General features: G+C 39.3%; 1 protein-coding gene across 8 annotated transcripts in view; it reads left to right on the top strand.

Moving 5' to 3' along the window:
- The window catches only part of Cpeb3 (cytoplasmic polyadenylation element binding protein 3), a 179,367-nt gene that overhangs the window by 37,973 nt on the left and 117,911 nt on the right, over positions 1-23,483 (top strand). For 6 of the 8 annotated variants that reach the window (XM_074078776.1, XM_074078773.1, XM_020157307.2 and 3 more), the window contains exon 2: positions 2,085-3,088. In XM_074078776.1, coding sequence (XP_073934877.1) covers positions 2,096-3,088 — 993 coding nt within the window. In that variant the 5' untranslated portion in view covers positions 2,085-2,095. Of the gene's footprint in view, positions 1-1,229; positions 1,364-1,717; positions 1,874-2,084; positions 3,089-23,483 lie in introns of those variants that run through there. The other 2 variants (XM_074078774.1, XM_074078772.1) reach the window with 2 other exon arrangements.

Genomic DNA, 23,483 nt, shown 5'->3' on the forward strand with positions numbered 1-23,483 from the left:
GCAATAATAGAACTTTGTGCTGTCTGAATCCAAGGTTCATTTGCCTTTTTGTGTTGTATTTTATAATACTGATCAAAGCCATTGTTTTAGATCAAGGGATTGAGGAACATAAAAGCAATCTTAAGTAGGTTTTATTGGTAGAGCTGGAAATTCGTGATGTGATGTATGTTTTATTGGCAGGGTTTTTTTGTTTTTTTTGTTTTTCCAGGGGAATAGGAAGAGGAGAAGCAGGGGTGTAAGAAATAGAAAGGAGAGTACGGTAGTCATGAAGCATTTCCTTGAGTCCACTATTTTGTTTGTGCATGAAACTTTGAAATGAAAAATATCTATTAAACATTTTAATCATAGTTTTTCCTAAAACAGAACTACTTTTAATCTAATTTCTTGGTCTGACATCTTTTGTGTAATAGGAGCAATACTATCTCCATTTTACAACAGTTATTACCATGAGGATATCCAAAGGCAGAGCTGCTGTGTGTATCTGAATGCCCTTTCACAAATGTCCTGAGAAAGATGCTTGCTTCTCCAGGATATGAGTTAATTACCTGTATTAAATATATTAATAACTTTGTTGCAATTGTACTGAATCATCATCTAAAAATAATTGTATGTTTGGTCATCTGCTCCTTTAACGTTTCAAAATATTTATTTTCAGGGTCTCAGCCCTATAATATTCTTGTATTTAAAGCAATTAACATGTTCTAAGGGACAAGCTCAGTGATAAATACATGTATAAAAATCTGGCTTTGAGTGATTCTATTTTCATCCTTGAATAGGAAAACAGGCTATATGACAGAGGTGAATATAGCCTTTCTATGCGAAATGGAAAATACCATACACTCCTTATATGGCTAAATGAAGCAGTGATGGCAATGCACTATAATTACAATGTATGAGAATTTGGAACTTTGTACTCCTCTATTTTTAACACTTTTGCTAGCATATGGTAATTCAGGGTCGTCAAACCATAGTCTTTCACTGCTAATGCTAGTAATAAAAGAATGGATTCTAAATTTGCCAAAGTCTTGTGACCAAGGCAACAGCAGGAGGATTCAGAAATGAAAATCTGGCAACCCCAGAATTATCTTCTATCTACTTAAATCTCAGATACATTTTTAAAGCCCCGCCCCCGCTCCAGCTCACAGCTCCCCCCTCCCGCTTTCCCCCCTCCCCCTCCCTCTCACCTCGAATCCAACCAGAATCATTTCTCCACTCTGCACAGAAATATTCAGGCTCCTGTTGAGACCTGAATCACTGAGAAGCCAAGAAATCTCTTGTGCGGCAGTATTGGAGACAAGAAAATTGGAGAATAAGCAGAAAACCATAATCCTCAGAGTAACAAGAAGCAAGTACTTCCAAACGTGTTAGTAGGTGTTCACCTTTTAAAAAACCTGTCTTAGAATTAAAATGTCTCCTAACAAAATGGAGTAGCTGCAGCTACTGAGAGTCCAGAGAATGATTGTGCAGCTGAGTCCTTCTAACAAATGCCAAAGACTTTCTCCCTCGTGGTTCGCTGCAGCCAAATGAAACAATTATCCAAGGCAAGAAGGCAGTTTGCTAATCAAGAGGGATAAGTAGGCTGCTTTTTTTTTGTTTGTTTTTTAAGTGCTCGATCCCGGGGAAGGGGGAGAAAGGGTCGTGAGCAGTGTCTTTTTAACCTTGCTGAAGGACGCAGCAGTATTTATTGACGTATGCAAATAACTGGGGGAGGGTGGTGCTTGGGAAAAAACAGGAACCAGAATCAGTTTCTCATTGCAGGGTAAACGCGCTGAGTTCCGGTGAAGGGAAAAAGAGACGTGGCGAAATTGCTGTCTTTCTGTCTTATAAGCACATCTCTTACTAATACAGAAAAGGAACCAAGACATCCGAAAGGGTGAAGACGCTCTCACAGTGTTTTTAGAGCTCTGGCTTGAGCCCCCCTCCCCCCGCCCGACCTGTTCTTCTAAATGGGAGATTATGGATTTGCCTCGCAATTGGCTAGTGGCGGTGGCACTGGATTTTCGCAAGTAAAACACCCGCCCGCTCTGTGAGGGGCATTAATGATCACATTGACAATAACGCATCTCTCTCTTTTCCCGTTTCAGCTGCGCAAACCATGCAGGATGATTTACTGATGGACAAAAGCAAAACCCAGCCCCAGCCTCAGCAACAGCAGCGGCAGCAGCAGCAGCCCCAGCCCGAGCCCAGCGCAGCCGAAGCCCCGTCCACGCCCCTCTCCTCAGAGACCCCCAAGCCCGAGGACAGCAGCGCAGTGCCGGCCCTCAGCCCTGCAGCGGCGCCGCCGGCTCCCAACGGCACGGACAAGATGCAGATGGAATCGCCGCTCCTGCCCGGCTTGAGTTTCCATCAGCCCCCTCAGCAGCCGCCGCCGCCGCAGGAGCCCACGGCTCCGGGCGCGTCGCTGTCGCCGTCCTTCGGCAGCACCTGGTCCACGGGCACGACGAACGCGGTGGAGGACAGCTTCTTCCAGGGGATCACCCCAGTCAACGGGACCATGCTCTTCCAGAACTTCCCCCACCACGTCAACCCAGTCTTTGGAGGCACCTTCTCCCCGCAGATTGGCCTGGCGCAGACCCAGCACCACCAGCAGCCGCCGCCCGCGCCGCAGCCAGCGCAGCCGGCGCAGCCCCCGCAGGCGCAGCCCCCGCAGCAGCGCCGCTCGCCCGCTAGCCCTAGCCAGGCGCCCTACGCGCAGAGGAGCGCGGCCGCCTACGGCCACCAGCCCATCATGACCAGCAAGCCGTCCTCGTCCTCGGCTGTCGCGGCTGCGGCTGCGGCCGCCGCCGCCTCATCGGCCTCGTCCAGCTGGAACACGCACCAGAGCGTGAACGCCGCCTGGAGTGCACCGTCCAACCCGTGGGGCGGCCTGCAGGCGGGCCGGGACCCTCGCCGGGCGGTGGGTGTGGGCGTGGGTGTGGGCGTGGGGGTACCCTCCCCGCTTAACCCCATCTCGCCACTCAAAAAGCCCTTCTCCAGCAATGTGATCGCGCCGCCCAAGTTCCCTCGTGCGGCCCCGCTCACCTCCAAGTCCTGGATGGAGGATAACGCTTTCCGGACCGATAATGGTAACAATCTGTTGCCATTTCAGGTAATGCCTGGGTGCACCTGCGCACGCCATCCTGCCACCCCGCTTCTGGTCCTTCTTGCTCTTTAATCCTTCCACCCGTTTTTATTTCAAAAGGGCAGCAATGTCCAGCCACCCCACCCCCACCCCCACCCCCAACCCCCAACCCCCAACCCCCAAGCTACCAGTGCTCTGGGGCTGTTCCACTCCGGGTGGTAGGAGGAGGAGAAAGGATGAGTTTGGGGGAACATTGTGACTGCTTGGGGAATTGTATTTATGTCCCCTGTCAAGGTAGAAAAGGGTCTTCATTTATTTTCTTTCACTGTGTTTGTGCTTCTCATTTTGACCTTCTTTGACAATAAAGCTGCAAGTGTATGGCAAGGTGCCGGCCTAGTCCCAGGATGAGTAGGCTGAGATTCCTATCGTTTTAAGTAGCTACACATTTCAGGTTATGCAATCCTAGGCTCAGGGGTGCCGCCTGATAGCCATCCACACCCAAACCACCCAGGCTTTACTCTTAAAGAGGTTAACAGCCTTGAGTGGTTCCATTTCAAATAGTTGCATATGCTCAATTAAACTAATGTGAACACATGTGTTGATGTCTCACTAAGGTTCTGGAATCATTAATAACAATCAGCATATTGCCCCTGCTGGGAAAATGATGAGTGTGAGATTCCAATAAACACCCGGAATCGTTAAGGGACTGAAGTGAAAGAGTGGAAATTCTGGGGGCAGCCAGTCCCATGTTACCTAAAAGAAGGCTTTTGAAACTGGTTTTTGGAGAGGAAAGAGACAATAGGACACGACCTTCAGAGCCATATTGCAATGGAGTCTTATTTGCTAGCTAGCACTGAAATATTTAAAGCTGCAGTGTCCTTCACCGAGTTGGGTTATTTAAGAAGACAATGGATATCAATTACACCATTTGAAACTGGGCAAAGTGAAAGTCTTGCATCTTTAATGAAAAATGAGTCTTGTATCATGGTATTAAATGGAAAGAAAAATCCAGGAAGTGCCCCAGGCAAAAAAGACTGGACAGTGGCCTTATTTCTGTTCTTGTTTTCTGATCCAGTCTACAGCTATAGCAGTTGGCAGTGTCTTGGACATCTTGGGATAGAAAAGGGTGGTGAGGGTGTGTGTGTGTGTGTGTGTGTGTGTTCACTAAGGGCTTTTGCACTTATCCTTCACATATGCATTGATTTATCTGTAAGCATTTAGGCTCAGTTAAAAAAGAAAGAGAAGCTGGGCGTGGTGGTGTGTGCCTGGAGGATTGTCAGTTTGAGACCAGCCTGGGTTACATAGTGAGACCCTGTCTCTTAAAAAGAAAGAAAAATCCTTTGTGCAGTATTGAAAGATGGCAGAACTAACAATTTGACAAAGGTAAAGTGTCAGGTTCAGTTGGAGTTTTCATTTTATTGCTTTTTACATTTCAGATGTTTGGGATGATGTCCCTCTATGAAGGAGGAGATGGGGTTATTAAGAACAAGACTCAGGGCTAGAGGAAGGATTTTTGTTTTTAAAAGTTCAAGAAAGTCTATGAAACCTCAAAATTCAGTATAGGAAAATGAAGAGAAGAGGATCTTATGAAATTTTCACAGGAGTCCCTTCAGGAATGGAAGCGTTGAAATACTAAGGTGTATTTCTTCCCATTTTTCTAAAGTTTGCTTATTTTAATAACATTTTTGAGACCCTGCAAGATGGGATTAACTGTGGTAGGAAGATAGGAGGAAAGTAGGGCAGGGGAGGCTGTATTTGCAGGAGAGCCCATCTGTTTTTAACAGTTCCTCTTTTTATTCTGAGACTCCCTACCCAAATCCAATCTTAGAAGATAACCTAAATTCTTAAGTTTGTACTGAATGGCTGATGGTATGTATAGACAGATCTAGTTATCTTTTTTTCTGGGAGTTTAATCTGAATACACCAGTTTTTTTTTTTTCTTCCTTCCTTCCTCCCCTCCCCCCCTTTTTTTGGTGGTATTGGGGTTTGAGCTCAGGGCGTCACACTTGGTAGGCAGGTGCCCTACCACTTGAGCCACACCCCCATCCCTTTTTTGCTTTAGTTATTTTTAATGTAGAGTCTCCCATTTTTGCCTCAGCAGCCTCAAACTGTGATCCTCCTATCAAAGGCCTTCCACATAACTGGGATCACAGATGCCACAACCACCTTATTGAGATGGGGTCTTGCTAATTTTCTGTGAGGGGTGGCCTCAAACTGTGATCCTCCCAATCTCCATCTTCCAAGTGGTTGGGATTATAGGACTGTTGTTTTTGAAATGGAGTCTTGCTATATTGCACAGACTGGTTTTGAACTCCTAGGCTCAAATAGTCCTCCCACCCCAGCCTCCTGAGTAGCTGGGACTATAACCTAGTGTTATTGAATACAACTAGTTTTTGATTGGTTTTCTTCTGAAAAGAGGATTGGAAAGAAATCAAATCCACAAAATTTCACCAGTCCTGATGTTGACTAGTAGATGGGGACTGCCGATTGTTTCTCAGCAAACCATTGGTTAATGATGCTAGTAAGAACCAAACACAGTGGACTGAGTTTTCTCTCTAGTGGGTTTCATCCATGGTGGTGCTATTGAGTAGGCAAAAGTGCTCAAAGTGGGGCTGGAGGTGTGGCCCAAGTGGTAGGAGCTCCTGCCATAGCAAGCCTGAGTCCTGAGATGAAACCCCAGTACTACCAAAAAAAAAAAAAAAAAAAAAAAAAAAGGATAAAACAGGAGAGATTGCTTGAAAATTGAACACTATTTATTAGGTCAGGAAGACTTACACCCCCAGTAGACCTCACTTCTGTTTGTTATTTAAAATGGATCTTTAAGGTTTCAAAGCAATATTAGAGCCAGAGGAGACAGGCTGGATGGTGTATTTCTGTAGTCCCAGCTACTAGGGAGGCTGAGGTAGGAGAATTGCTGGCCTGGGCAACATAGCAAAACCCTACCTATCTTTTAAAAAACAAATAGGGCCAGGGCATAGCACAAGTGGTAGAGCACCTGCCTAGCAAGTTTGAGGCCCTGGGCTGAAACATCAGTACCACCAAAAAATAAAAAATAAATTACGCCAGTCTCCAATGACTTACTCCTATAATCCTAGCTACTTGGGAGGCTGAGATTTGTAGCCCAGGCAAATAGTTCTCAAGACCCCCATCTCCAAAAAAATAACCAAAGCAAAATAGACTGGAGGTGTGGTTCAAGCAGTAGAGCACCTGCTTCGTGAGTGCCTGCTCCGAAAGCATGAAAGCCTGAGTTCAAACCCCAATCCCATCAAAAAATTAAATAAAATAAGTAATAAAAAATAATTAGAGCTTGAGGAATAACTTGGTTGTGCTTGGCTTGGAATTCTGTATAACTTGTTTTGTGTTGATAACTATGTCAAGTATGTTTTAAATGCAAAAACAGAACACCTTGAGTTATGTGCAGAGTTGTACATTTGTGCAGTTAAGTCATTTTGCTTGGTATAGCTCAGTGGTAGAGTGGGTGCCTACCATATAGAAGGTCCTAGGTTCAGTACCCAGCACATACACAAAATTCCATTTTTCTAAAAGGGGGAGAAAAGGTCTTAAACATTTCTGAAAACTTTTTTTTAAAACATTTGGAGCTGGGGGCATGGCTCAAGTGCTTAAGTGCCTGCCAAGTAAGTACAAGTTCAAACCCTAGTACCAGAAAAAAAATCATTTATTTTGGCAAATATTATATAACAATGAATTATTATCTTTAAGTTGAGGTGTTTTGAAACAGTCTTGTTATATAGCCCAGGAAGTTCTCAAACTTGTGATTCTCTTGCCTTTACCTCCTGAGTTCTGGGATTATAGGCATACAACACCATGCTCTGTTTTAGTGAGGTTATCTATCTGGCTGATGGCCTTTTGGTGAGATACCTCTCACTATTCCCACCAACAGAGGTCCAGAACAGTAAGACATTCCACTGGGAGAATTACACATATATTTTATTCTCTATTATGAAACAGGGAAGCCTAGAGGACTAGAGTAGATATTTTATATATGTAGTAAATTTGGGTTTAAATTGGATTATTGCTCAAAGAAGCTTAGAAGAGACTTTTACAAGCATATATTTAAGACTACTGTATTCATTTTGCAGAGTAGGAAATAAAAGTCTCAATGTGTAAAGTGAATTGCCTGAGTTTGGGTGGGTGGTTTTGTCAGAAGTAGGCTTTGGTGACAGAATGCCTACTTTTAAATTTCACCTCTATTAGTTATTAGCTTTATAATCTTGAGACAATTTTGTGAACATGCTGATCCTCAGTTTCTTTATCTGTAAAATGGAAATGATAATAGTTCCTACTTCTCATGAGTTCTAATGAGAAACTGTAAAATACTCAGCGTAATGCGTGACCCATGATATTAGGATGACTGTTACTGTAATGGTGACCACAGGCTCAGCATAACCTTAGTACAGTATGGATCACCAATTTTTCATACGGTGCAATCTTCATTATCCCAAAATTTGGTGTGATGTCATTCTTTTTTCTGTTTTTTTAGTTATAATAGGCTAACCAGCATGTAATTACAATGCAATCTAAATATCCCCAAACCTTAATATAATATTGTTTATTCTTTTTTCCTGTCTGATAGTATGCTCAGAATCAGAGCATCTGGTCCCTATAATAAAGTGGTAATTCAATATTTACCTATGGGCCAGATCCTGTGTTAAGCACTTCACATGTGGTTTCTCATTGGAACTCCTTTGAGGTAGTGGTCTGTTATCAGGGTCAAATTCAGGGTCATTACATTTATGCTATTGCTCAAGATTATGAAACTACTGTGGCAAAGTTGGATTTGAACCCAGGTATTCTTCCTCCAGAGCTGGTGCCTCTTAAATGTTCAGTTGTATCATCTCTAGGACATCAGTTAACTGACTCTGTACTTGACCTTATGTGAGGCCTTGGTTTCAAATTCTTTTGTATTTAGAATTGTAGGCATGACTCAAGTGGTAGAGTGCCTGCTTAGCAAGCGCAAATCCGTAAGTTCAAGCCCCTAAACTGCCCCCGCTCCAATTTTTTTGTATTTATAGAAATGGAGGAAGAAAAGTACAGTGTGTGTACACCGCCACTTATATTCAATAATTGTCAACATTTTCCCAGCTGGTTTACTTACTTAATTTATGTAGTTTTGATTATTATATTTCTAGAAAAAATTCAAATTATTTCCTGTTTTCTGTCTGCATCTCTGCCTTTATCCTTTCCCTTCCAAATCTTCCTCCAAGTAAAAAGCAATTTTGGTCTGTGTCTACTTAAATGTTAAGTTTGCTGTTTCGTTATCTATTACAGAGAATTTCTTACATGAATTTATGTTAGTAAAAATGATATTAAAGGGCTGGGAATGTAGTTCAGTGGTAGGGTGCTTGTGCTGCATGAGTGAGACCCCAGGTTTGAGCTTCAGCACCACCACCAAAAGAAAGGTATCAAAAAATAAATATGCACACTCACAAATTTTTATTGGACATCAGTATCAACTAGTTTGTGCTCCTGTGTTTTTTTTTTTAATCTTTTCAGGAAACAATATACATTATGTAATTTATGCTTGCTTTTGAATAAGGGAAGTATGATGTGGATTTAAACTGAAGACTCTTCTCTAGTTGGTTCCTCAGCTACTGATCTAATGCAAAACCACATACAGTACACACAATCCCACAAACTGTTACAGAACTTACTATGATGTGAATACCAGCAAAGCCACATTATCTATATTCTATTTAAAAGGGGTTGGTTAGGAAATATTACATTTTCTATGCTACTGAAAACATCAATCTAATAATTTACACTGTGTATTTCAAAATTGCAAGGTTGAAAAGTAGTCAGCCTTGTGTAAACTCTTCATGACCTTGCAGTGAGTTTATAAAAACTCACTGAATTGTAGTGTTTTTTAGATAATGTCTTCTGACTCAATTTTCTACTTAACATAGCTTTCTCCTTTGGTTAGCCCATTTTTGTTGTCTTTCAAGGGTTGCTTAAGGTGTTGGAACTGGTTATCATGGCTCAGGTGAGTTTTTTGGTATTCAATCGTTAAGTATCAAAAGATTATGCTTTGTTTACTGCAATATGAAAAGTTTGATTAAGCTGTATGGATTTTACTGAGGAATTACTGAGGAAGCATATGGTAATGAATGACCCATGAAATCTGGAATAAAGAATACATGGTCCATTGTCAAAACATTAATTCTGTCACTGTTGATCAGGGACAAGTCATTTGTCCAGTGACTCTTTTTCCACATATATAAAAATGGAAAGAGAGGGAGAGGAGGGAGGGAAGAGAGAGAGAGCCCCTCCCTTCTAGTTTCCTTTGTGAGAGGATGTGACAAAGTGTTATGAAAATTAGATATTATAGGAGTTCTGTTATGGCTCTTGGATATCTGCCTGACTCTTGTAATTACAGTCTAAAGAGTTAGGGTTTAGTAGGGGAACTGTTGATATTCAGTAGTCCAGAGTAAAAGACTAGTAGATGACAATCTGGAAGTGGAGAGGGTCTAAAACGATGAGTCTAGCAGGGATGGAGAATACTGAAAGGTACTTTGTATATTATGGTGTCCGCTTATTTTAGAAAGCCAATCATGGTGCTTTGAAGCTAGGGAGTGTAGATTGAAGATGTCACAAAAATGGTATAAATTTGTGACTATATGTTCTGTGTGTGGCCAACTTACCAATGCAAGTATAAGAATTTTCCTTGATGTGAACATTTTACTCAGTGATGGGAGAAATGCCTAAACTCTGTATTTCCTGATTGCCATGTTGATTTTGGTAGTTTTGGAGATAGCAAGACTTAATTTAAAGCTCCTTGCTACCATTCCCAGGACGCTTTGCCTGTCTCTCTGCCCTAGTCAGTGTGTTTGTCAGAGGTAGAATTCAGGATAGAGCCCCAAGTTTGGAACTTGATAGTTGAGAAAATATAGTCAGACATTCAAGGGGCTTTCCTGAAGAGGCTGTTGTGCTTTCAGTGTTGGCCAGACCCACAAAAGTTTCCACAGATGGTTCACATAACCTTGAGGGTAGCTTGTTCTGTGGAGTTCAAAGCCCTATTTCAACTGTTGTAGTTTGTTTTTTCTATATTCAGTTTTCACATCCTTTAGTGTTCCTTACAGGTGCTGGGCATGTAAACTTCTTAATGTGAAACCATTCTAATATTTGCATTTTGACTTAACTTGAAATAGCAAAGTCTAGTGAGTTAAAATACTACAGTAACTTAGCATGTTGGAATAAGGTCTACTTTTTTCTATCCAGAGGCACAATTACATAATTTTCAGAAATAATAAATGATATAAATCCCTCTTGGTAGATCTCAGAGGAGAAAAACAGAGATGGGCACAGGACAGGCTTTAGGTTGTTTGCAGCGATGATACTGGGAAGGAAACATTACGTTTGTTATGTATGTACAAGAGTATCACACAGTCAGCTCCATTCCTCAAGCATTCAAAGTCGTTTCAAGGCCATGATCAAATACTGGGGGGAAAAGTAATCTCCTCATCTTCCGTAGCTTAATACAGCTAATTAAATGGTCAGTGCTACTGTGTAAACCAGCGTCCAGAATCCCTGACAGTGTGTCTTCATTAAATGAATGAAAATGGTAACCCCAAATTGTTAAAGTTTTGTCTTTTTCTCTGTAATGTACTGTATATTTAACATTTTTGAGACAGTTTCTCCATTCTAATATTTTTCTTTAAGGTATCTATGAAGTATACAGTATGTAAAAATAGAAAATATTATCTGTGTTTCCAGACCTTATGGACACACCCTAGTTTCTGGACTGAGACTGTATTTGTAGGTTTGATATGCTAAGAAGTAAGTCAAGTTCTTTGGGGGTTTTTTGGTGCTAGGATAGAAGCCAGGGCCTTGTAGTACTTCATATTTGCTCTACCCTTGAGTCACACCTCTAGTCCCATAGGCAGGGTTTTGTTTTGACATAAAAGGCTATGGCAGCCATTAGATAGGATCACTAGCTTATATCTTATAAGTTAAATTCTTCGTTTTTTCTCTTCGTTGTTGATCAGTTCATTCTTTTAAAGAATGAGCCGTCATGGTGTTCTGGTTTGTTCCTGACTTCAAAGTCAAGTTATTAATAATAGAACTCAGTAGAATTCAGGGTCAGGATAACTCTGATAACAAAACTTAGAAATATTAAGAAGAAAATTCTTTGGTTTAAGAGGTTAACAAAGAGCAGATTATAGTAGGCCTAATCAGCCAAGTCATTCATTCTAGCATGTGAGACTGGAAAGCAGAAACATAAAGCGTAAAAGATTTTCTATCTTAAAAATGTCGTAAAGTGAAAAAAAAAAAAAAAGATGTAGTAAGGTTAGAAGCTGATTCCTGATGGGAATGTTTCAGAGGAAACATCTTAGCCATTTGACAAGTTAACCCCCTACTTAAACTCCAGGAGTCCAAGGAGGCAAGAAGTGAATGTACCCAGAAGCACCTCTCTTTTACATTCTGGTGGAAAATTTTCTTTCCACTTTTGGACCAGAGGAATACAACTTAGATACATGGAGGATTAACAATAGTGAAGACCAGTAAAGTTTATGAGATAATGGGGAAAAGCTGAGAGATGAGTTTTGGATCCTTTATTATAAATCTGTTTTTGTGTTTACATTTGATGTTACGGGTAGGCTATTCAAGTCTTTACCACATTATTGTTTAAAGCAGTTGTAACTTCTAGTGGAATCCTAAGGTCAGATAAATAGTTAAGAAGGATAGTTTAGGTGTATTTTTTGTTAATTGCAAAAGTGTACTAGAATTCCCTGATCAAAGAGATGGAACTTACATTACGTTTACTTTGTCATCTTTGCTCAACATCATAATCTGTATAGTCTAGCTTTGGGGTATTATATTATTTTTGAAGTTTGTCTCCAAACAGACACAGCTAACACAAATACAGAGGACCAGAATGCCAAGTACTGGCCTCACCTTTTTTCACATACATGATTTTATTTAATCCTTAAGTATTCTTGTGAATTAGGGATTATTACCCTAAATAAGGCTCAGAAGATGTTACTTAATTTGTAAGATAATAGGCAGGAATGTAAATTTAGGTCTTTTGACTTCAAATCCAGTTCTTCAGTTCTCCAACTGCTGAACTTCCAATAGACCTTTAGCATTGAACTTTCTCCAGATCTCTTCTTCACAGATCTTATCTCAGGTACTACCCCTTGAGCAACTCTACCACCCCCACCTTCTTTTTCTGTTGTTGTTAAGGGCTTTTTTTTGAGATGGGGGGTCTCACGAACTATTTGCCTGGGGCTAACTTTGAACCTCTATCCTCCTGTTTCTGCCTCCTGAGTAGCTAGGACTACAGATATGAGCCACCAGCACCAGGCTTGGTTTATCTTGTTTTGAAGTATCCCCAAAGTCTGTGACAGTACCTGAGATATTTTAGGCAATGATAAATTAGGCAATAGTTTCTCATTTACAGATGATTGATTATGCACTTCTTTGTCAATTTGCATGTACGTTGAAACGTAAGAGTAATTTAGTTTTAAAACATTTGCCTGCCTGATCAGGGGTCTGACATAGGGATAAAGCTGAGTCATATCTTGTCCTCAGACAGCAACCTGACTTGTATTAAAATATGGGACAGTAAGACTTAAAATAAAGTGATATGCCCAAGAAAGAGAATGTACACTTGAATCAGAGGAAGGAATGATTAAATTTGTGTGTGTGTGGTTGGGAAACCTTCAGAAAGGTCTTTATAGTTTAAAATGTTTTCAAAGTTTTTCTGACTTTAATTCACTGTAACTTGCAGGGGAAAAAACTGTTGGTCATTTTTGTTACCGAGAGATAAGCACTCTTAACATTTTAGTGTATTTTCTGCCTGTTACCTCTTACAATTTTATGTATATGTGTAATGTACTTTACATAGTAGAGATCATACTGTATATATACATTTATGACTTTTTAAGCATTTTATATCATTAAACACTTTGGATGATTACATAATATTTAACTATAGAAATCCATTAGAATTTACCAGAATGTTTCCATATTTAAAGGATTGTTTTATTTTGTGTGTGTGGGGTTTGTTTGTTTTTGATTGAACCCAGGGCTTTGCTTAAGTTTCTAACCATTAATTATAGTACTGTCATAAATATCCTTGGGCATCTTAGTATTTAATTTAGAGCTGAATGAGTAGGCTTATGTAGGCAAACCAAGGAATAGGGTAGGGATTGCAGCAAAGATTCTTTTGCTAAGCAGAGGGAACAGGCAGTTGCACAGGTAAGAAATAACATGGCATGCTGAGAGAGGACCAGGAGCAGAGAGGCAAGTGAGAGATGAGGGTGGAGGACTGGACATGTGACTGAAGTGGTAGAGCACCTGCTTTGTGAGCATGAACCTGAGTTCAAACCTCAATCCCACCAAAAAAAAAAAAAAAAAAAAAAGAGAGAGAGACAAGGCTGGAGAAGTGGGGACAGGGCATTCTGGCATTCTCTGTCTTGTACTTTCTCAAGTAGGACAGCATAGAATTTGTATGTGTCTGTGTCTCTGTCTCTGTCTCTTTGTGTGTGTGTTGCTGTGAATTGAGCTCAGGGCCTTATGCATGCTAAAACACATGCTCTATCCTAACCCCACATTAAAGGATTTTTGTGTGTGTGTGTGTGTGGTAGTACTGGGGATTGAACTAGAACCTCTAGCATCCTAGGCAAGCACTCTCATTTGAATCACATCCCCACCTCCTTAGTTTTGTCTTTGGTTTTGAGACAGTCTTGCTAACTTTGCTAACTTTGGCCTCAAATTCTTGATCCTCCTGCCTTTGCCTCCCAAGTAGCTGGTATTATAGGCATGTACCACCATGCCTGACTCATCTGAGTCAATGAGAGTTTTTTTTTTTTTTTTTTTTTTTAACAGTACTGGGATTGAACTCAGGGCCTCATGTATGCTAGCAAGCACTTAACCACTGAGTTATCTCCCAGCCCCTCATGAGAGATTTTTAATCTGAGAAACATAGCCACTATAAGGTTTTTAAGTTGATGAGTGATCACATCTTTGTTTCAGAAAGATTGCTCTAGGATATAGAGTGTCAGGATCCAAACACAGGTGGGAAATCAGTTTAATTGTGAGGATATAAGGTGATTGAAAGGAAGGGACAGATTCCAGAAATAATTAAGCCAGCTGGAAGGACCTCTGGTTCATTTGGACTTAGGGAATAAAGGAGAGGGAGGAGTCTATGATGATTTCGGTTTAGATAGCTGGGAAGAATGATCTACGGGCGAAAGTGCTTAACAGCCACAGATGAGAATTTTCATGGCACATAAACCAGATGGATTTTAGAGTGAAGGAGTTTAAGAAGGGAAAGTTATATTGTTTGGAATATTTGAACAAGTGACTTGACATCTCTTACGTACCAATGCTTTTGTGTGATTTTTAATGCATGAGAAGGAAAATCTTATTAGGACAGATTGCTTCATGGACTACTTATTAGATTACTAGATCTAAGAGAAGAGATAACTACTATTCTAAGTCAAGAGCTTTTTCTGTCTCTAGCCTGATTTTGTTTTTTATTGTACCCTGAGAATTCGAGTACGTGTTAGCTGATTAGTCATCTTGTTTATGACTACTTACAGCCTGGCATTGCAAAGAACTATAAAGATTTGCTAACCAGTCAGTCATATGGGAGGATCACAGATAATAAAAGAGATGAAACCTGGCATCCTTAAGTTGCATAAACTCACTTAAGAGGTCAGTGGATATTATTAGCTACTATGAGCTGTCATTAATAAATCTTAGCAAAGGAGAGACTGGATCTTATGGCGTTTAGTTCTGCTGCACTAATACAACTCTTAGTTTTTAATGGTGTGAACATGATGAAATGCTGTGAAGCTTGGGATCTGTAGAGCCATAAATTGCTGAGCTTTGGTGAGTTGGTAAGGAGGTGAGGAAAAGTTATAGGAGCCACCTGAACTGTCTGTTGTGAATTTGTTCCTATTTCTTGGTAGAGAGGTAGCTCTAACATTCATTAAATTTTCACAGGGCTCCATAACTCAAAAATGATTAAGAGCCACAGATAGTGAGTAAAAGCACTGCTACATTGTTCTCAATAAACCTGTAAAAGATTTGTAAAACTCATGCATCTCAAAAAAAGGTTCTTTCTCTTTCTTCATAGCTGAGAATGCTTGCCTGAGAGCTTTTTTCTAAATAAATTGGACTTGATTTCTCTCTCATCTAGCCTTTTCTAAACCAGTCACATTACTTATCATTTAATTGGCAAAGAGAGAGAAAGAATGAACACAATTGCATAATTGTAATAGTGGCATTAAAAAGTGTTGAGGGCAAACCCTCACCAGCTCAAGGTAACCTTACAGTTCATTTGGTGGGACAGAAATTTCTGGACTTATTAGTCATGGGTGTTGAGTGTGCTATGGACAGTTTTTATAGGAAAAATGGAACTCCTGGGTTGGTCTGGAAAGTCAGTTAAGTGAATGTATTAGTCCCCGTGGACTGTTAGAACAAAAATATCTTAGATTGGGTGGTTTATAAATAATAGAAATATTATTTTTCATAATTCTGGAGGCTGGAAAGTCAAAGGTCAAGATACCATAGATCCATATCTGGTGAAGGCTGTCTCTTTGCTTGATAGATGGTACCTCTTACTGTGTCCTCATGTGGTGGAAGGCACAAACACAGTCCCTTCCATCACTTTTATAAGGGCAGTAATCCCATTCTTGAGGAAAGAGGCCTCCTGACTAAATTATTTCCCCAAAGACCCCACCTCTTTCTCTTTTTCTCTTTCTTTCTTTCTTTCGTTCTCTTTCTCTCTCTCTCTTCTCTTCTCTTCTTTCTCTCTCTCCTTTTCTTCTTTCCTTCCTTCCTTTTTCTTTCTTTCATGTAACACAAGTGGCCTCAAACTTGAGATACTCCTGTTTTAGCCTCCCTAGTGCTAGGATTATAGGTGTGTGTCTGCCACCACACCTGGCCCTTATTTTATAACATGAACCTCTTTCAATCACTACATTGCTGTAGTGCTAATTCAAAGGGAAAAAAAAATCTAGGAACAAAAAAAAATTATTATTTAAATCTATGTAATGACCTTATCAAAATAGTTGAACCTAGTTAACCAATACTATGAAAAAAACCGCAATCTAAATACTTTGAACCATTTTACAATGCTGATGAAATATATTATTTTGCAATGTTTGTCAAATTAACCTTTGCATTGATTTTAAGAGAATAAAGACAAATTATACTACTATTTCAGGCTGCAAAGTTAAATTTTAGGTGAATAGCAAATCTTAAATTCTACTTTCAAAGGCATTATGAATTTAGTATTTTAACAGATTTGGGGCCAATACATAGATTTTTATCATACTTTGATCTCTGATCCCCAGCATTCCAAAGACATGAGCACATCAGAAAAAGATTTAATATCTTGGATCTTACTGCCTACTTTCCACCTATTGGGCAATATAGATTTTTCTATTTCACCTATCAATTCTGGTGTGGCCAAGAATATGAAATGGTATTCCTGAGTAAGTGTTTTAAGGCAAGTGAATCATGCAGGGCTAACACAAGATTTTCATTTTAAAGTATAATGGAATATTTGACATTCTGATTTAGGTTTAGAAGAATCTGAACTTAAAATGTGAACATTAGAAAAGACCTGTAGGAAATTATAGTGTAATGTCAAAAATTCAAGGCCTGTGGTGAGGAAGAAAAGGAGGAAAATCTCAATAGGGAACGCATTCCTTCACATTGTGTGATATAATGGAGGGTGTGGTAGACAAGGGGATTGAGGTGACACATTCTGTTAAAGGGACATAAATAATGGAGAGCATATTGAATACTGAGACATCAAAGGACGCTGAGAGACAGTGAAGAGGATTCAGAAAAGAGGACAAAGCTAGGTAAAAGGATGCTGCAGCTTTTGTTACAATAATTAAATATTCAAAAACTCAGCCATTTTATACTGTCCAGGAAGTCAAGTAATTGCTCATTCTATATTCCTGTTTTTCTTTCTTTCTTTTTTGCAGGGAAGCTATAGGCAGGCAAGCTGGCATCAGGGATTTATATTAAATTTCTTAGGGAGAGAGTAAAATAAAACTGAACAGAAGAAATTTCTTTTAGAGAGTATCATAAGCAAGTTCAAAATCCAACCTTTTAATCTCCTGTGGCATGATCATAATATTCATGATGCCTAAGACATGATGTTTGTTTTAAACCATCAAAGAAAGAAAAACTGTGTTCAGCATAATTTACCTGGCATATAATAGTCTGGCCTGATGACTTCTCACAGAATTCATTACTGTAAAAAGACAATCTATGTGGAAAAAGTGTGTTCTGTAGAGAGAGCTATAGTAGAAATCATCTATGCTGTGCAAATTTTTTTTTTTTTTTGTGGGACAGAGGTTTGAATTCAGGGCTTCAACCCTTGCAAAGCAGGAACTACTGCTTGAACCATACCTCCAGTTCACTTTGTTCTGGTTATTTTAGAGATGGGGTGTCAGAAAGTATTTGTCCCCACTGGCCTTGAACCTCCATCCTCCCAATCTCAGCTTGGTGCCTGGCTGCTTGTGCAAAATTCTTTTATCATGTATTTTTTAGCTCCTGCTTGTCTATTAATGGCAACTTAACACACCACACAATCTGGTACTTGCATTCATGTTTTGATTCATGTGCGTTAGCTCCTAAAGACAGAATTTAGATCATTTGTGCCATCAACTATACCTAGCACAAGTCCAAAAACATAGTAGAGATTCCTGTGTGTGTTATATATGGCAATGCTCTTAACTGGAGTTTGAATTCAATAGCTATAAGGTACATAATATGTTTAAACATTAAATTTGTCTCTTCAGACAGTCTTACTCTGTAGCCAAGGCTGGCCTGGAACTTGTAATCCTCCTGCCTCAGCCTCCCTCATGCTGGAATTAAATGTATGTCCTGACACACCTGGCTTTAAAAAATATTTTTAATACTTATTAATGTTGGGAACATTTCGAAAGTTGAAGCGAAAGTTTGAGTTGTGTCAGTACATTTGTGCTGCTATAACAAAATACTACAGTCTGGGTAATTTGTAATAGAAATTTATTTCCTCAGAGTTCAGGAGGCTGAAATGTCCAAGATCAAGGTGGAAGGTTTGGTTTCTGGTGAGGGCTTCTGTCTGTTTCCAAGAAGGATAGTTGCTGCATCGTCTAGAGGGGATGGATGCTATGTGCTCACATGGCAGAAGGGACAGATGGGCACAGAGGTCCTAAACCAGTTCCCTCTTGTCCTTTTATAAAAGACACACTAGTCTATTGATCACTTCTGAAAAGGCCCCATCTCTTAATACTACCACAGTGGGGCTTAAGTTTTAACACACAAATTTGGGGGCCATTTAGACCATAGAAGGTAGAATGGATGTCTGTTTTGGCGTAAGTGAAAATATTTGTGTGTTGCTTGAGATTAATATGTGTTCAATGGCAAAAAGTTGAAAATTGAGTCTCTTTTAAGACTTTCTTTTTAGTGATTTGGGGGATAAATTTAGTTTTTTTGTTAGTCAGACTTTTGATTGATGTGACTGATACCTGGGAGAACAATTTAAAAAGAAAGATTTATTTTGGCTTATGGTTTCAGAGGTTCTGTGGTCAGCTTGCTCCATCACTGTGGTAAGGCGAACATCATGGCAGCAAGAGTGTGTGGTGGAGCAAAGTTGCTCACCTCATGGTGGCCAGGAAGCATAAAGAGGGGGACAGAGAAGGAGCCAGGACAAGATTTATTCCCCCAAAGGACGTACCCTCAATAACCTACTTTCTCTAGCTAGGCCCCATCTCCTAAAGTTTCCAGAACCTCCCAAAATAGTGCACCAGCTGAGGATCAAGCCTTCAATACATGAACCTGTGGAGAACATTTCATATTGAAACCATAACAGCTTTTCATAAATATGGCCCATGTTTCTATAATTCTGGAGTTTAAATGTGGCCATTGGTTGGAGTCAAAAATGGCAGAGTGTAATTTATTCTGTGCTGGGGGACTTGATGGACTTCAGCTAGTTTGCCTCATTATAGTCAGCTGTAGACTAGGAGATTTACCCCAGCTGTTTGGCTTTAAAATGGTGTTCCAGGAGCTAGAGGTGTGCCTCAAGTGGTAGAGTGCCTGCCTAGAAGGCTCAAGACCCTGAGTTCAAACCCAAGTACTGTGAAAATACAAAACAAACAAACAAAAAAGCATGGTGTTCCACTGAGTTCTGAGGCTAAAGAAAAAGTAATAGAAATGGCCATGTTTGTTTTGTCTTACCTGAAATCCTATCTACTTATGCTTTAAAGACCTAATGAGATGAAGGGTTTCAAATCATAAAAATAAGTGTATTTAAAAAATATACTTAGAGCATATTTGTTTATATATCAATGAGGTTGATATATATTACCTGTTGTTCTAAATTTGCAGTTATAAACTTGCATTCTCCTATTCTGTTATACCAGGAACCTTAGTGCCCACAGGGCTTGCTCTTTCAGAATAAGGTAGATTGCTACAAGTATGGATTTTTTTTTTTTTTGTGGGACTGGAGTTTGAACTCAGGTCCTCATGTTTGCAAAGCAGGTGCTCTCCCACTTGAGCCACACCTCCAGCCCCACAAGTATGGATTTTAATTTAGATAATTTAAATCACTAGACAGACAACTATGTGTAAATTACTTTTTTCTAACTGAACTTTATGGTTTCTGTTTGCTAAGGTTGAATGTACCCTCATCCCAACTTAACTTCATTTTATGACTCTAATTCATTGACTTTTTTCAAAGCCCCATGCGGAGATCACTAGGGAAGCCTGTTAATTGTACAGAGATGACTTTTTGAAGCTTACTGAGCTTGACTGAGTCTCAGGAGTATCTTGGGGGTGGAAGAAGTTAGTGCACTTAAGTAAGGTTTGGGGCATAAAGTGGTTTTAGGGTAGAAGTTATTAATAAACAAAACTGGGACAGGGATTGGTTAAATTTGTAAACTGACCTAGTTGCTGGAATAGTCTGTGGTCTTAACTTTGGAACATAGGAATTCAAGCAGATTTATGTCAAATCTGTGATAGCACTGCCTAAAGAAATAGACTATAGACCACAGACAATTAAAAAATTTCTAGTAACACATTTAAAAAGTAAAGAGCCAGCACTGTGGTGTTACCTATAGATCCAGCTACTCTGGAGGCTGAGGTTGGAGGATTGCTTGAGCCCATGAGTTTGAGACCAGTCTAGGCAACACAGTGAGACCCTGTCTCAACTATAATAATTAAAAAGTTAAAAAAAAAAAAAGTAAAATTAATTTTTTTTGAGATAGAGCTTTGCTAGGTAGCCCAGGCTTAGTAAAATAATAATATATTTTATTTAATCTGCTGTATCCAAAATAGTATTATTTCAGTATGTAAATATAAAAATGAGATATTTTACATTTTTTGTACTAAGCCTTCAAAATCCAGCATGTATTTTATACCTGTAACACATGTCACTTTGTTGTAGCAGCATTTTAAGTGCTCGGTAGCCACATGTGGATAGTGACTACCATAATGGAAAGTGTATAGTTTTAATTTAGAGCATACAGAACAATTTGAACTTAGATCACGTTTCATGTCATGATTTGGCAGTTTGTCAGTACTACAAGTCAAAGTATAGCTTTGTAACATGTGGTTTCCCTTTCATTTCTCAGTTTGATGAATAAATTTGTGTTTGTTTCCATTATCATGATGTTACTAATACACATTGCATATAGAGACATAATCTATTGTTTACAAACAGCATAAGAGTTTTCTTGGATACTTACTTGATAGACTACCCAACTAAGCTTTTGCTTAGAATGTTTCATCAAATTTTCTAAAGTTATAGAGTATTTTGGCACTAACAACAAAAATTGTCCAAAATGATTAAGTGCATGCCACTTAAAATGATTAAGTACTGCCACTGTGTGTTTGTTTGTTTAAGTTTTTGTGTTTTGAGACAGGGTTTCACTATTGTAGCCCAAGCTGGCCTCAAATTCAAGATCCTCCTGGCTCAGCTTCCTGAGTGCTGAGGTTATAATAGGCCTGGCTTTTTAAAAATTAGTTCTCTCTGTTGTTTTCTTTACTGCTGACAAAAACATTTTACATATATTCTGGTTTGTTATCCTTGAAGATATTCACAGATATTGTCTGTGAGGTTTTTGTTTTATTTTGTTTGAGACAGGGTCTCTCTTTGTAGTCCAGGCTGGTCTTGAACTCATTCCTCCAGCCTCAGTCTCCAGAGTGGTAGAATTGCAGGTATGAGCTACTATGGCCGGAAGTCTTTGGGTTTTATGTCTACATTTTAAATGAAATTATTTTTATAAAGATTAGTTGTCAGGCTGAGGTTGTAGCTCAGTGGAAAGAGCTACATGTAGGGTTTGATACCTAGCACCCCCAAAAAGTCACATAGATGAGTTGTCACCAAAATCATAGCATTATTATTCAAATGAAAAGGGTTTTTTGTTTTTTTGTGTTTTTTTGGAAGGACTGAGGTTTGAGCTCAGGGCTTTGCATTTGCAAAGCAGGTGCTCTATGGTTTGAACCACACTCTACTCCACTTTGCTATAGTTATTTTGGAGATGGCGTCTCACCAGCTCAGGCTGGACTTTTGAACTGTGATCCTCTTGCTGTCAGCCTCCCAAGTAGCTAGGATTATATGCATAAGCCACCAGCATCTAGCTCAAATGAAAAGTTGTTTTTTTTTTTCCCCCTAGTAATGGAGTTTGAACTCAGGGCTTATACCCTAAGCCACTTCACCAGCCCTTCTCTTTGATTGTTCTTTTCAAGATAGGGTCTTGTGAACCATTTGCCCTGGGTCTGAACCTCGATCCTCCTGATCTCTGCCTCTTGAGTAGCTAGGATTACAGGCATAAGCCACCAGCACCCAGGCTGAAAAGTATTTTTAATAATACTATATAGTCATTGGAGTTCATGCTTTCAGGTTTTCCAAGGGACTACTGATGGTTCAGTGGTGAAAGTATGTAGTATGTGTGTCTGTGTGTATTTTCCCTCTTTTGGTCTCCAACATTTTTCTTATCCTCCATTATTTCCAAATAATTGTTGCCAAATTTTTATATACATTCAGTTTCATTAAGCTAAACCCAACTTATTTGCTACTTCCTTCTTTGATAATTCCACCATTTGCTGCCTATAAATCATGCCTTTACCTTAGTCTGTTACTACTTTAGTATGAAAATAATGGAAGCTCAATGTAAACTTCACACCATGGCGTGTGGCAACCTTCACATGTATCTCATAACATCTATTGCAATAAGTATTACTGTTAATCCACATTTTTCATATGAGTAGGTTGAGTCACATGGAGGTTAAGTAACCTGTCCATTAAATTTGAGTTTTTAGTGTATTGTGAGATAGGTCTTTTTACTTTTATCTAATTGCAGCACCAGCAGGCTGGCTACCACTGGTCATTCCAGTGAGAAGATTGATTATTTTGTGTGTACAGTTGTATAAATAGAAAGTTCTTTCTGGTTTTTCCTTTTCATTTTTCTTGGCTTTTCTCTCCTTTTTCCTTCATCAAATCTTTTGAGTCTTTGCTTTTGAAATATTGTACATACCGATAGACTTAGAGAAGGAAGATAATCATAATACTGCCAGTCTTTTTGCTTGTTTTTCCTCTGCGTCCAGAAAGTTTTAATATGGTCTAGTGATAGTTTGGTCCAGAAAGAGTATTGTATATGTATTTATTTTTTTTGTTTTTTTTTTTTGTGGTACTGGGGCTTGGACTCAGGGCCTACACCTTGAGCCATTCTAGCAGCCCTTTTTTCGTGATGGGTTTTTTTCAAGATAGAATTTCGAGAACTATTTGCCCAAGCTGACTTTGAATCTCAGTGCTCCTGATCTCTGCCTCCTGAGTAGCTAGGATTATAGGCATGAGCTACCAGTGCCCGGCTTATGTATTTATTCTTAAATATGAATTTTATGCTTACATACTTACATTCATCTAGATAATTTTTTTACATTGGTATCTCTTTTGGGGCAGTAAATGCATCCATCACATTTGGGAAATATAATTCATTTTTGTGAATTGAAACCACTTTAATAAACTTTAGACAGCTGCACTTTAAAAGGAGGTCATACTTTAATTACTTTTCTAAAGCAGAGCATCACTTCAGGCTTTTCACTTTAGTGAATGCTTCCCCAAAATAGGGGTTGACATGTAAATTGAAATAAACATAAGATTTTTTAGGAATGGGAAAAAGATTGTTTTAAAAAATGTTTTGGAATTATTCATGTTTTTATTTTACTTTGTTCCTGTGGAATTCAAGCTTAATCAATAAAAAACAACAACATAAGAAGGTACATTTTTTTCCCACATGGACATATAGCCTTTTCTCCAGAATGAGAGGAAAGGTAATGGTTAGACAATAACAGAAATTAGGAGTGCTGTCTAGGAATGATTCTCAACCCAGAGACAAAGGTCCAGAGTGGTTTTAAGGCTCTGAATTGCCTGGATTTAAATCCTGGCTCA

This window comes from Castor canadensis, chromosome 7 (assembly GCF_047511655.1).
Source record: "Castor canadensis chromosome 7, mCasCan1.hap1v2, whole genome shotgun sequence".
Classification (NCBI taxonomy): Eukaryota; Metazoa; Chordata; class Mammalia; order Rodentia; family Castoridae; genus Castor; species Castor canadensis.